At 43.1% G+C, this 14,035-nt stretch overlaps 1 protein-coding gene across 1 annotated transcript; it reads right to left on the reverse strand.

Moving 5' to 3' along the window:
- Positions 1–8,318: 8,318 nt before the first annotated feature.
- On the reverse strand, positions 8,319–9,631 carry LOC124682930 (brassinosteroid-responsive RING protein 1-like). The gene has a single exon (XM_047217531.1). The coding sequence runs from the start codon at positions 9,422–9,424 to the stop codon at positions 8,900–8,902; it is 525 nt and encodes a 174-aa protein (XP_047073487.1). The 5' UTR covers positions 9,425–9,631; the 3' UTR covers positions 8,319–8,899.
- Between the last annotated feature and the right edge of the window lie 4,404 nt (positions 9,632–14,035).

Consider the following 14,035-nt stretch of genomic DNA (forward strand, 5'->3'; position numbering starts at 1 on the left):
CAAAAATAATAGGACAAGGCTTACTAGCAGCAGAACCAAGTACCAAAAAGTCAGCAGGATATTTAATCTTACCACATAGAACTTCCACATCTCAAACAATACCAATAGGAGAGATAGTTTCTCTATTAGCTAGCCGAATAACCACATCAATATCTTCAAGTTCACAAGAACCAATTTCATGCATGATTTCCGTGTAAAGCTCATAAGGAATGGCACTAATACTTGCACCAATGTCGCATAAACCATAATAACAATGATCACCAATTCTAACAGAGAGCATAGGAACACTGGCTTTCCTAGACTTATTAGGATGTGAAACAATATTAGAAGCATCTTCAGAGAAAATAATATGACCATCTTCTACATTTTCGAGTCACGAGATCTTTAACTATTGCAATAGCAGGTTCAACCTTTATTTGCTCTTCGGGTTCTATAGGTTTCTTTGCACTTTTATTAACCGCACTAGTTATAACAGAATACTCCTTCATTTTAGCGGGGAAAGGAGTTTTTTCAATATAAGCTTCAGGAAGAATATGATCAACAGTTTCAATTTCAACACATTTATCTATAGGTGAATCAATTTTATCTTTGTAAGGTTCATGATACTTATCAAAATTCTTCCTAGGCAATTCAAAATGAGAGGCAAAAGCTCTATAAAAATTTGCAACAACTTGAGAGTCAAGACCATAAGTAGCACTCATATTACGAAATTTATCAGTATCCATAAAAGTTTCAATGCATTCATAATCATAATTATACCTGACTCTATCTTTGTCGTTCTCCCATCCTTCTGTATTCTCCTGAATCCGATCAAGAAGGTCCCATTTAAACTCCTCTTTGTTGCGTGTAAATGATCCAGAACAAGTAGTATCCAGCAAGGTTTTATCTTGAAAAGAAAGTCTTGCATAGAAATTATCAATGATGATATTACTAGGAAGCTCATGAATGGGGCATTTGAGCATTAAAGACTTCAATCTCCCCCATGCTTGGGAAATACTCTCTCCATCATGAGGCCAGAAATTATATATGCGGTTCCGGTCTTTGTGAATTTCACTTGGAGGATAGAATTTAGAATAAAATAGAGGCACAATATCCTTCCAATCAAGAGAATCCCCATTCTTCAACAATTTATACCAATGCGCCGCTATACCAGACATCGATATAGAGAATAGTTTCTTCCTAACTTCATCCATAGCAATACCTGCACATTTGAATAACCCGCATAATTCATGTAAAAACAGTAAATGATCTCCAGGATGGACAACTCCATCCCCTTCATAGCGGTTATCCACAACACGTTCAATAATTTTCATAGGTATTTTGTATGGAACCTCTTTCTCACCTGGCGCCTCATCCACTACCTTTGCAGTAGTAGTAGATTTTCCAAATAGGAATTCAAGAGAAGATCTCTCCATAATGAATTATAGCGACGAGCGAGAAATAAAATTAGCACGTACAGTAAAAGTTTCCCTTACCAATTCCACTTACCAATAGCGCTTCACTCCCCGGCAACGGCGCCAGAAAATAGTCTTGATGACCCACAAGTATAGGGGGTGTATTGTAGTACTTTAGATAAATAAGAGTGTCGAACCCAACGAGGAGCAGAAGGTGTTGACAAGCGGTTTCGATGAAGGATTCACTCGTAAATGCTCACGAGACAAGTATTCGGGGGTTTTGATATAGCGAGATAAATAAAGTACAAGTAAGTAAAATGCGAGAGTAATAATTGCAGCGAGTGGCCCAATCCTTTTTAGCACAAAGGACAAGCCGGTTTGTTTACTTATGATGACCAAACGTTCTTGAGGACACACGGGAATTTAGTCTAGTGCTTTCGCTTCATATAGTTGATTAATCTTCATTGTTTTGATAAGTGTTGTGTGGGTGAACCTATGCTAATGCACCGCCCTTCCTAGGACTAATACATACTTGTGTTTATACCCCTTGCAAGCATCCGCAAATACAAGAAAGTAATTAAGATAAATCTAACCACGACCTTAAACTACGAGATCCTGCTATCCCTCCTGCATCGATATACCAACGTGGGTTCGGGTTGCTTGTCACTCCGGCAACCCCACAATTAGCAAACGAATACAAGATGTATTCCCCTAGGCCCATAAAGGTGAAGTATCATGTAGTTGACGTTCACTTGACACCACTAGAAGAATAACACCACAACTTAAATATCAAACCATTGAATATTACTCAACATAGTTCACTACTAACATTTAGACTTCACCCATGTCCTCAAGAACTAAACGAACTACTCACGAGACATCATATGGAACATGATCAGAGGTGATATGATGATGAATAACAATCTGAACATAAACCTTGGTTCAATGGTTTCACTCAATAGCATCAATAACAAGGAGTAATCAATACCGGGAGAGTTTCCCCTATGAAACAATCAAGATTCAACCCTAGATGTTACAGCGGTGACGAGGTGCAGCGATGGAGATGACAGTGACGGCGGTGGAGATGATGGTGATGATGATCCCAATGAAGTCCAGCTCGATGACGGTGACGATGGCGTCAATTTTCCCCCTCCGGGAGGGAATTTCCCCGGCGGATTTCAGCATGCCGGAGAGCTCTTTTCTCTCTGGTGTTTTCCGCCCCGCAGAGGCGGCTGTGACTCTTCGCGATTACCCCCAACACCTTAGGTTTTTGGGTAGAAGAAGTACACGAAGGAGAGGCGGCCGAGGGGGGCTGTGGGCCCCCTCCCCACAAGGCGGCGCGGCCAGGGTAGGGCCCGCGCCGGCCTATGGGGGGCCCATGGTGGCCCTCCTCGGCCCCTCCTTTTGGCTGGCTCCATCTTCTGGAGAAATAAGATCTTCGGTGTAATTTCCGTCAATTGTTGATCTTCAGAAATATTGCATTCTGACAGTGCTTTTTCCAGCAGAATCCTAACTCCGGTGAGTGATTCTCCAATAATCATGAAACATGCAAAATAGGTGAAATAACATAAGTATCATCTCTAAATATGAAATATATCAATGAATAACAGTAAATTATGATATAAAATAGTGATGCAAAATGGACGTATCACTAAGGCATCCCCCTCTTCATCAACAAAAGTATCAGGTCATCTTTCAAGACACTATATTTTTATTTCTTCATATGCTATGTGTTGTTCTTGGAGCGTATTTATTTTGTTTTTTTTGCTTTAGCATATGATTGGATCCCAGCATATTAGTTTTGGAGAATGACACACTTCGTTTTCATTGCACAGAACACTCTAGCTTTCACTCTTATTGTTTTGCGAGTGTTCTCTTTTTCTAGTACTGCGTTTAGCTCTGGTTTCCACTCGTATTTTGTTCAGAGCTTGTTAGTTTTCTTTAGTAAGGTGTAATTAGCTCTCTGGCCTTTATTGATTATTATCTATGAGAGTTGTTTCAAATAAATTGATTGGTGTTGGAGACGAGAAAATGTTTCATGTTTATAGTGATGCAAAAAAAAGCTTGTTTAGACTGTGGCATAGACTTTGGCGTGTCATGGTGGATGTTATTTTAACCATATGCTTAGTAATTATTGTTGTAGCATGACTTGTCTCAAATAGCTGAGATTGCTTAATGTGTCATTGAAAGAATCATGTGTTGTTTCCATCATACAAAAGCATAATATTGTGGTATTCTCCTTTGAAGACTTATTGGGTTGACTTGGCACATGCTTACACGATGTTATGACTACAAACCATTCACCTCAAGCCTATATGATCATTTAGTTTGTGACTTGTAATATCAGTTTATGATTTGATTAATAATGTTTTGTCACTATGCATGATTATGGCCATTATTGCTCTCTTAGTTGGTCGCTCCCATTCTTTTGCTAGCCTTCACCTGTAATGAGTATGAGCTATACTCGTGCATCCAACTAGCAAAAACCAAAGTTTGCCAATTGTGTCCACCATATCTACCTATATGTGGTATTTCACCGCCACTCCAAAGTAAATTGCTTGTGTGCTACCTTTAAACCTTCAAAAATTATTACCTGTTTTGTGTTTTGTTTTAGCTCATGAGGAAGTGTTGAATGCTTTATCATATTTTTGATGTTTATTATGGCTTCACACCTTGACTAGCATGCATAATGTGCTAGTCCTTAATATTGCAAAAACGAGCAGGCGCGGGTGCCCATCCCACTTAAATAAAACGCATAATCATAATCTCCTAACACTATGTACTTGATAAATCATGAACTTAGCTTGTTCAAACAAAGGAGAAGCGGAAATTTATTGTTCTCTCTATGGGAGCCGCTCTTGAAGCCATTAAACTGAAGGTATGATAGATCATTTGAAACCAGTCGTTGACATAGACATACATACCTCTCAAAATTATATGTTCAATACCTTTGTTTTATTCAAATAAAAATCTCTAGCACATGAAAAATCTCTGCTTCCCTCTGCGAAGGGTCTTTCTTTTACTTTTATGTTGAGTCTTCATCTTCTAACTTTATGCACTAACTAAGAGAGCATAGTTGTCATTCTGAGTATAATGTGAATAGTCCCACACTTTATTATTGATTGATTCATGATTATGTTATTGCTTGTTCTCAAATAACTTGTATCTAGTCACCCTTTGAACTTTAAAGACATCCTGGCATTTATGTTTTGCTACTTCATAAAGGACAAGCTGAATACCACTTTGCTATGTTTTCTCTATGCTAAAAAACAAATAGTTGCTTTCAGTGCACTATTATTCACGATCTTTTGTTTGAGTTACTTCTCACGTTGTAACATAGTTGCTAAGTTCTATTGTAATAATTATATCTATCATGTGTATGATTAGAGTACTTTGATCTCGGTTCATAATGCTTTTACAATAACTTGATCAAGATTGTGTTGGATTCATGTCACCTCAAAAATTATTTTTGTTATCACTTACCTACTCGAGGACGAGCGGGAGTTAAGCTTGGGGATGCTGATACGTTGCAAACGTACGTATAATTTTTGATGCTCCATGCTTGTTTTACGCCAATTGCTATATGTTTTGTTTACACTTTGTGGCACTTCTATGCATTTTACGGAACTAACCTATTGACAAGATGCCACAGTGCCGAGTCCTGTTTTCTGCTATTTTTGTATACGAGAAAAGTTGTACAGAAATATTATCGGAATTGGACGAAACGAAAGCCGAATTTCCTATTTTACCGACACGAAGACGGAGTCCAAAGCGAGAGATGGAGGAGAGGCGAGGAGGAGGCCACACCATGCACAGGCGCGGCCCCCACCCTGGTCACGTCTAGGGGTGGTGTGGGCCCCTCGGGCACCCACCGACCTCGCCCTTACGCCTATATATTGCCTTCGATGCGAAAACCCTAAATATCGAGTCATATTCCCCGAAGAGTTCCGCAGCTCCGCCGCCATTGAAGACAAGTTTCGGGGGTCAGAAGTTCCTATTCCGGCACCCTGTCGAGACGGGGATTGACCCCCGGAGCCATCTCCATCGACTCCACCGCCTCCACTTCGACTCCATGATGGTTAGTGAGTATTTCCCACATGGACTACGGGTTCTTGGCTGTAGCTAGTTGGTACTCCCTCTCCCATGTACTTCAATATAATGATCTCATGAGTCGCCTTACATGATTGAGATTCATATGATGTACCTGGTGTTGTGTTTGTTGGGATCTGATACATTGTGGAATTGTGATCAAATTGTTCATCATGTTATCATACTATTGTTTATTTAAGATCTTGCATGCTCTCTGGTACTTGTGGTTACCACTGATCAAGTAGTTGTCTGTATCTCCAAGAGGGAGTATTTATGCTCGATAGTGGGTTCATGCCTCTAATAATCCGGGAGAGTGACAATAACTCCTAATATTGTAGATGTGCTGTTGCTACTAGGGAAAAAACAACAATGCTTTATCCAAGGATAATTCTATTGTTTACTTTACACACTTTACTTAATGCAATAATCTGTTGCACGTAACTTAATACTGAAAGGGTTGCGGATGCTAACCTGAAGGTGGATTATTCGTCATAGATGTCGTTGGTCTATGAATCATGTTGTAATGCCCAATTAAATACTACAGTAAACTTTATCTTATCATAGCATGAAATCACAATTATTAATTGCCCAACCGTAATTTGTTCACCCAACACATGTTATTTGTTTGGAGAGTTATCACTAGTGTAGATAGTTGAGAACCCCCGTCCTTCTGTCATCATCATTGCTCTACAGTCAACTACGCACTGGAATATTTTCCGGTGCCATTGCCTCTATGTGACTGCTACTGCTGTGTTACTATTGTTATTGCTCTCATGTTACTGCTGCTTTCACATCACCCATGTTACTAGTGCTTTTCCAGGTGCAGCTGAATTGACAACTCCGCTATTAAAGCTTTTAAGTATTCTTTGTCTCCCTTGTGTCGAATCAATAAATTTGGATTTTACTTTCCTCGAAGACTATTGCGATACCCTATACTTGTGGGTCATCATGTATCAATACGCAAGTTGATTTGTTGTACAAACAAAATGTGCACCTTTGGATATAGTCCATTGTTAATGTTTTTTTGCTTACTTTTTTACATCAAAGAATAATATTTCTCATTTTATGTGTTTATTTTATCGAATATCCGCTTCCGATCCGAGACCGCTCCGAATACGCTCCATATCCGTAATCCGATATAATCCGCATTTGAATTCGCATCCGGCCATTATCCCTCCGATCCAAATCTGTAAAAAGTATGGTAACAGATATGCAAATAGCAATATCCGATCCGATCCGTTTACACCCCTATTGACAGTGGTGGTTCACACCGGTCAATGATGTAGTTGACCAGTCAACACGTTGCCCACAATCCATGTCTAGTATGAGCCTCCCTTAATCTATTGTTGCATTAATTGGAGTCAGGCTTGGCTACCACCTACCACTGCGTAATTATCTGCAACTATAGGATCTACCACGGTGAAAATCTGTGAGCCAACCTTTTTTGCCGTCAAGCAAGCCCATCCGTTGGGAAAAAACTTTTGCACGTAACTTTTGCTTGTGCCGTCCAAAAAAATGTCAGGTATGGGGGGCTTTCTTGTAGTGTTAACGTGTTCTCCTAGGATCAATATGATAGTTTTTTAGAGACAATTATCCTAATATGCATTATTTCTTAAATATATTTTGTATCTATTATAGTTGATATAGCCTTATTATATTTTACAACCCTAATTGGGTAATACTACGAGAGTTACCGACATGTTAATATGGCAGCCGTAACTTAAGCACAATTATACGTCACATGGACAAAAAATTGCTGTGATAAGTTGGCAGAAGTGGCATGGTGGAACAGTGGGAGCCATAAATGAATTTCTACCATGCACGGTACGTAGATAGCGTGCATGGTTCACAACGTTTCATTATGTTCTGTAATGCGGTGAAATTTATGAAACATTCCAAAACGAATCCCGAAGCACCAAATCAATGGGGATGAAACATGCAACATATATATCATGCACAACGGAAATTCCGTGCTGCGTTGGAAATAGCCTAAACCGGTCATTCACATGTGTTGAGTCAAAAGTTTCATATCCATGATTACCAAATACCAATACCCTTTAAAATATCCAGATTAGAAATTTAAAATATCTTCAAGTTTTGTTGTAAAAACTACGACAATATATAAGTTTTGTTGTTTTTTCCTCAATACTCTATGTGGCAATAGAAAATAGTAGTCAAAGATGGCTATTGAAGACTAGCCTAATGTCAACTTATCGAGAAACAGACTGTATTTATTTTATTAGCCCTATGCACAAAGAACAATGATCGAATGAATTATATTCTGTTGATGGACACAGTTCTCCTCTAGTGACTATGTGCATCGGCACTGCAATCTATGGGTAATTTATAGATAAATCTACCCACGAATTCGAGGTATTGGCAATCAGAAGTTCACGACTAATCTCTTAAACGTAATACTGTTTAGTGTTGGGGCCGGTGGAGCACTACGAAGACGACGATATAGTTATTATTTTCTCAATGCTTGTTATTTTCTCGTTTTCTCAAATAGAGATAGTCCACTACCTAAAAAAAGGTTAAAAGTCGGTCATGTGGAAAGAAGTATTTGGGGGGCAGTACCATTACGTAGTGGCAAAAGCTTCACGCAATGCTTATCCTAATTGTCCCCCCTACACAGCAGTGACGTGAGGCCTAACACCAAAACACCAAACACGATAGCAACATATGCATTGGAAACACCGGGCGAGTACATACAAACCATGGTTTGTTTTCACAGGTGCAATCCACATATACCACTTTGTTACTCCACAAGTTGCGAAAAATAAGCAGGGAGCTCAAACACATGCAGATATTGTAAAGATGCGATAGCAATCACACTGAGGTAATTAAGTTGACGGATGTGAGAGACAATTCTTATTAATTCTTGCAGTACTGTCAAGTGGAGTGGAGGAAGCTATGTACATCTCTCTTTCTTGATCTTGATCTCTCTCTCTGAATTCCCTTACAAAAATAAGTTAATAGGAAGAATAGAAACCCTAACAAAAAGGGAAGAGAAGAAAAGCGAAAGGAGAGGAAAGGAAGATTACAAAAAGAAGATAAAAAAGAAAGTGAAGCGGGTGAGGTGGAGAAAGCAAACGGATCTGCTGCTAGTGCTATGTATAGTGGGCATTTCACCAGATCCAATGCAGGTAGCCATCCCTGTCCTCCTCATAATTAGTGCCTCACCTACCAATAATACTCCACCACCACGCCTCCCTTGGTCTCTTTGGATTTTTCTCTCGTGATGAAAGAGCATGGATCCACATGGACAGACCGACCACGGATGGATGGATGGATTGATGGAGAGGCGCAGCGGCTAGCTCGCTATACGGGCCTGACCTGTCCGGGCTATCTCTTTCGGTGCCGGCCGCCGGCGTCCAGGCTGCAGCAGCCAGCAGGGTGTTTCGTGGAGCTTGAGATCAGAAGGAGTAGGAGGACAGCTCGCCGGCGTCGGCATCGATTGGGAGCAGGAGGGCCCGGCACAGGGGGCAGGTGGCCTGGCCCTTGTCGACCCACTTATCGATGCACGCCTTGTGGAAGGCGTGCGCGCAGTTGCCGAGCTCGCGGACGCGGTGCCGCGCCTCGAGCGCGCCCAGGCACACGGCGCAGCACGTCGTCGACGCAGCGGCTCCACCGGCGGCGGCCGAGCGGCGGCTCCTGAGGTCGGCGTACCGGACGGCCGGGAGGCGCGCCTTGATGACGGCCGGCGCGGGAGCCGGGCCGGTGGCCAGGTACGGCGACGTAGCCGCATCGTCGTCCTCCTCCGATGCCCAGAGGTCCGGCGGCGGCGCGTAGGCGGGGTGGTCGTCGGCCGCCGGCGGCGCGGCGAGGCCGAGCGAGGAGAGGCAGAGCAGCACGGCGTGCCGGAGGAAGTCGAGCAGCTGCAGCACGAGGATGAGCGGCTGCGGCAGGATGACGCAGTAGCAGACGGACGGGAACCCCATGGCGGCCGGCACGCACGCTTGTAGGTGGAGAGAGAGAGAGAGAGATGGGTGGGAGGGAGGAAGAAGACGGGAGGTGGAGGAGAGAGAGGTGGGGTCTATATATAAGAGAGTGAAAGAGAGGTGGAGGAGGAGTGGTGGTTTCGTGCGCAGGCAGGCTAGGTTTGGAGGGTGGTGCTCTGCTACGCGCGCGTAGGAACAAAACCTAGCTATAAACATGTCAAGATGCGAGAATAGACGGGCTACGTGCACGGTTGGAAGATTTATAGACCTTGTCTGCCCGTGACACTCAAAACCAGTGCTACGCTCCTACTATGTGATGTGCTCTCCATCCATCACCTTAATTATCGTCTACCCGCAATTGCTTGATTAAGTGCACTGGAAATTGTTACTAGCTGGAGAGTCGTGTGGTTTTGTTGCAAATACAGATGGATGACATAAACCGAGCACTGGGCGAACCCTAGCCGCCGTCGCAGCAAGAGGCCCCCTTCCCCCTCCCATGCCACCACTCATCGCTGCCGCTGACCAGACGCGGTGATGGTGGGTCTCACATCGTAAGGGCGTAGGGATGTTATGTTGAGAGGTCAGCGGCTGGATGCAACGCGAGGATGTGGGAGTGGTGACTCCGGGTGGCGGCGTTGATCGGCCAAGAGGGGGTTTGGAGTGGTGTCACATGGGTGTGGTCGACCTCATGACCCCGTGCACAGATTCAAGCTCAGGGATGGGAAAAGGAAGGTAGGATGGTGAACCTAGTGGTCTTTTCCTGCCCAACTCGCTGATCTACATGTTGTCGGTCATCCTCGATATGGAAACATCAACCCGTCCGACTTCGAGGGGGCGTGTCTCAAAGTTCCCCTATCGATTGATACCACGAGAAATGTCATCATCGACATATGTGTCGCAATTTCCATGGTGTTGGTAGAGGTGGGAAATGTCAAGGCCTCTACGATTGGAAGACAAGAAAGTCTCGATGGTTCATTTCGATTTTTAGATTGCTAAGTAATGGAGGATTTGAAGTCTTGGATGCAATGAAGATATTGATTCAAAGGCCATTGTGCGGATATGGTTGCTATTAGGTTTAGTCCCACATCAAAAGTTGACAATGGAAGAGACCAACTTAGAACAAACCTAACCCTTCAAGCTAGTCTTTGTGCTTGAGTTAGGCCTCATGCCTTAGTGGATGTGGGATCTCTAGATCTAGGCCAGTAAGGCACTGGCTGATGGAGTGTCATGCTGGGCCAAACCGCTATGCGCTCTAATAGTTCGGGGTGATGTTCCAATCTAAACCATGACGCATGTGAGCATGGTGATTGGTGACTTGTTGTAGGTACCTTTGAAAGTAGTGGTGGCAGCACTAGGTAACTCTTTTTTTTTTGGTGTTGCTCCTTGAGTACGGAATCTCAATTTTTTTGGATTAAAATCCTAGGCCTAACCTTCATTGGTTTTACCTAGCAATGTAAATCGCTTTCTTGCTGAAGGCATTATCTAGAGACCACTGACAATCTGGAGTGTGAAAACCTAAGATCTCCCTTGTGCACTATTCCCTTTTTCGAGACGTTGCTTTTGTGAAACAATTTATATAGTGCGGGCGTTGTCTTTGTAGAAATGTTATACACTAACGTCTGCGAAAATGTTATACACTAACGGTAGTACATATGCATACATCCGGAAAAAGAAGCTAAAAAAGTCACGCTACGGGGTTTTATATATTTGTAGAATCACAAACACCACCAAGACAATGCCTCCAAGAAAAAAATAGTGCTCAAGCTCCAAAGAGTTCACTCTATTTAGCATTATAATTATTGATATTCATTCTCTTGTTTTCATCTTAATCGTGTAAAAGTTGGGTGTGACTAAACCTACAACGCGAAATAAATGAAAACGGAGTAGGAATGCATCGTGGCAGTTGTTCGCAAGGTCGTTTTCCGCCGTATTCGTTTCTGTCGGCACGAAAGACGCATTAAGGCTAGCCATAGTGCAAGTATCATAGCTAGTATCATGCATCCTAGCCCCACCAAAAATGCTGATGTGGCAGGTAATTATGGATGAGAGAGAAGATTAGAGTATCATAGGTAGATACTGTATCATAGCGCACATCACGAGAAAAGTTAGTATCAAATAAATCTTATACACAAATTTGTATTGGGATTCTACAAATCAATTAATATAGCAAAACTATGATACTAGTCTATGATACTATGCATTATGGATCTAGTATCATACAAAAGTATCATATACATGATACTACTATATGATACTACCCACTATGAACAGCCTAAGTGTTCATTGTCGTGGTCGAGAGGGTTCCTCAAGCCAGCATTTTGTTTCGCTAGTGATCGATCCCAGAGATCCCTGTAGGCAACATGTGGTCGTTTGACTCTATTTGGAGCGGCACGAGTTTCACTTATTTCCATTTGTTGGAACGATCGTGAAGCCCTTTTTGTTCGATTTTCTCTCGGCATAACACTACCGTTGGGTTGAATATGAAACTAGTACACCTTTTAATCTGTTTCCGAAGAAAACAAATGGAGATAATTATTTTTGAAAGGAAAGCACTATTTTTGTGAAAAAAGAAAAGGAAACTAAAACACCATAAAGGGAAATGACAAAGGAAACGGGGAGACATTTTTTATGAAAACAGACACGGTAAGAAAATTCTAGAAAAACAGATACAAAAAGTTTTTGGATATATAACCCAGAGTTACCCGTGCTCTATATAGGCTTACATTTACGCATGAAACTAGGTCATGCCAGTATTAGGTCCACTAAATACTAAGCGTAATTACCCTAGTATAATTGCATGCATGCAGCCATGCGACTAGACTGGCCCCTAGATTGTTCGATGACTTGTCTCCCTCCACAATTTGTCTCCCTGTATGATGACTTATTGTGTCTTCCCGTCTAGTAGATACCAAGGGATTATACCGTTATTGTGTTTGTCCGTTCCCGGAACGAACTGTCCCATATCCATTCCGTATTCGCATTTGGTGATTTTCGTTTCCATAGTCATTTTGGGGGTTTTGTTTACGATTTTAATAAGATAGACGGAAACGAAAATGATAAAACTTGTTTCCATCTATTTTCGTTCCATTTTTAGCCCTAATCGCCGCAACATTTTACATAATTATACTCCCTCCTTTTCACGAAAGTTGTTTGAGATTTGTCTAAATTCTTATACTATTTCAATTTAGGCAAATTCCAGACAAGTTTTATGGAACGTAGGGATTAGTAGATTCTTCTTTCCGGGACATTTTTTTAAAGAAAGGCACGGACATGAGCTAATGCTAGTTTGCCGTGCCATATTATTGGTTGGCACAAAGAAAATAGCCTTTGGCGTGGTAGGCGTAGCAATTAGGGATTGTTATATGGGCCGCACGTACGCGCACGCACACATGTGCTGTCTCACTTGACCGCTGCTGCTGCTGCTGTTGGTTAGACGAGAGAGAGAGAGAGAGAGATTCCCGTTCCGCTGCTGTAGTACGACTACGTCGATGATGTGTTAGCAGCGGTTCGGTTGGGCACAGACTCGGATGAAGATCTATCATTCTATCTACTCCACCGTTGGTTCGGTTGGGTTCATTTGGGAATTGCGAGCAGAGCAGAGGGCATCGAGGTCGCCATCGATCGATCGATCCTGTGAGAGAGTTTTGGATCCGTTGCTGTGTGCCTTGTACAGTTGAGGAATCTTCTCGATCTTGCTTCGGGTTTGGTTGGGTTGATTAGATGGAGGGGCAAGCCATGTGTGCGGTAGGGTCGCGGCCTCGTGCTGCCCTCAGCAAAGGCATAGCATATGCATATCATATGGGTGTGCGCGCGTGAAAGGCCAGATGGTGGCCCCGCGTATAGCTGCAGCTGTGGAAGAGAGAGGAGGGTCGGAATTATTGATTTTGGGGCAAACTTTGTTTCGGACAGGTGCATGACACGGCATGTGCGCGCGTGTTCCTGTTCCTGCCATTTTTATACAAGTCGGGGTGAGGACAAATCCGCGTGTTATTTAATTGAATACCAGTTAAAGTTACAATTTCGAATGCTACATTCTGGATCACGCCTGCCCGTCTTCACTTCTTACTTTTCTTTCTGAGACATCACCGTCCACCTTACACAAGTCTTCTCTTCCCTATTTACCTTGTTTTCCTCCCTCACAGCAGCGTCGGCGATGCATTTCTAGATGGACGGTGATGACAAATCCGTCGGCGATGCATTTCTAGAGCCACGAGAGGAGGGCCCTGTGGGCCCCATATGATAGGCTGGCGCGGCCAGGGGGTGGGCCGCGCCTCTCTACCGTGTCGTCGCCTCGTCAGCCCTCCGACTCCGCCTCTTCGCCTATTTAAAGGTCCCTGACCTAAAACCTCGATACGGAAAAGCCACGGTACAAGAAACCTTCCAGAGCCGCCGCCATCGCGAAGCCAAGATCCGGGGACGAGAGTCTCGTTCCGGCACGCCGCCGGGACGGGGAAGTGCCCCGGAAGGCATCTCCATCGACACCACCGCCATCTTCATCAACGCCTGCTTGTCTCCCATGAGGAGGAGTAGTTCTCCATCGAGGCTAAGGGCTCGTACCGGTAGCTATGTGGTTAATCTCTCTCCTATGTACTTCAATACAATGATCTCATG

The sequence above is a fragment of the Lolium rigidum genome, chromosome 1 (genome assembly GCF_022539505.1).
Source record: "Lolium rigidum isolate FL_2022 chromosome 1, APGP_CSIRO_Lrig_0.1, whole genome shotgun sequence".
NCBI classification, from domain to species: domain Eukaryota; kingdom Viridiplantae; phylum Streptophyta; class Magnoliopsida; order Poales; family Poaceae; genus Lolium; species Lolium rigidum.

Bases quoted from the DNA above. Each gene is read 5' to 3' on its own strand.
- LOC124682930 (XM_047217531.1), bottom strand. From the start codon at position 9,424: ATGGGGTTCCCGTCCGTCTGCTACTGCGTCATCCTGCCGCAGCCGCTC.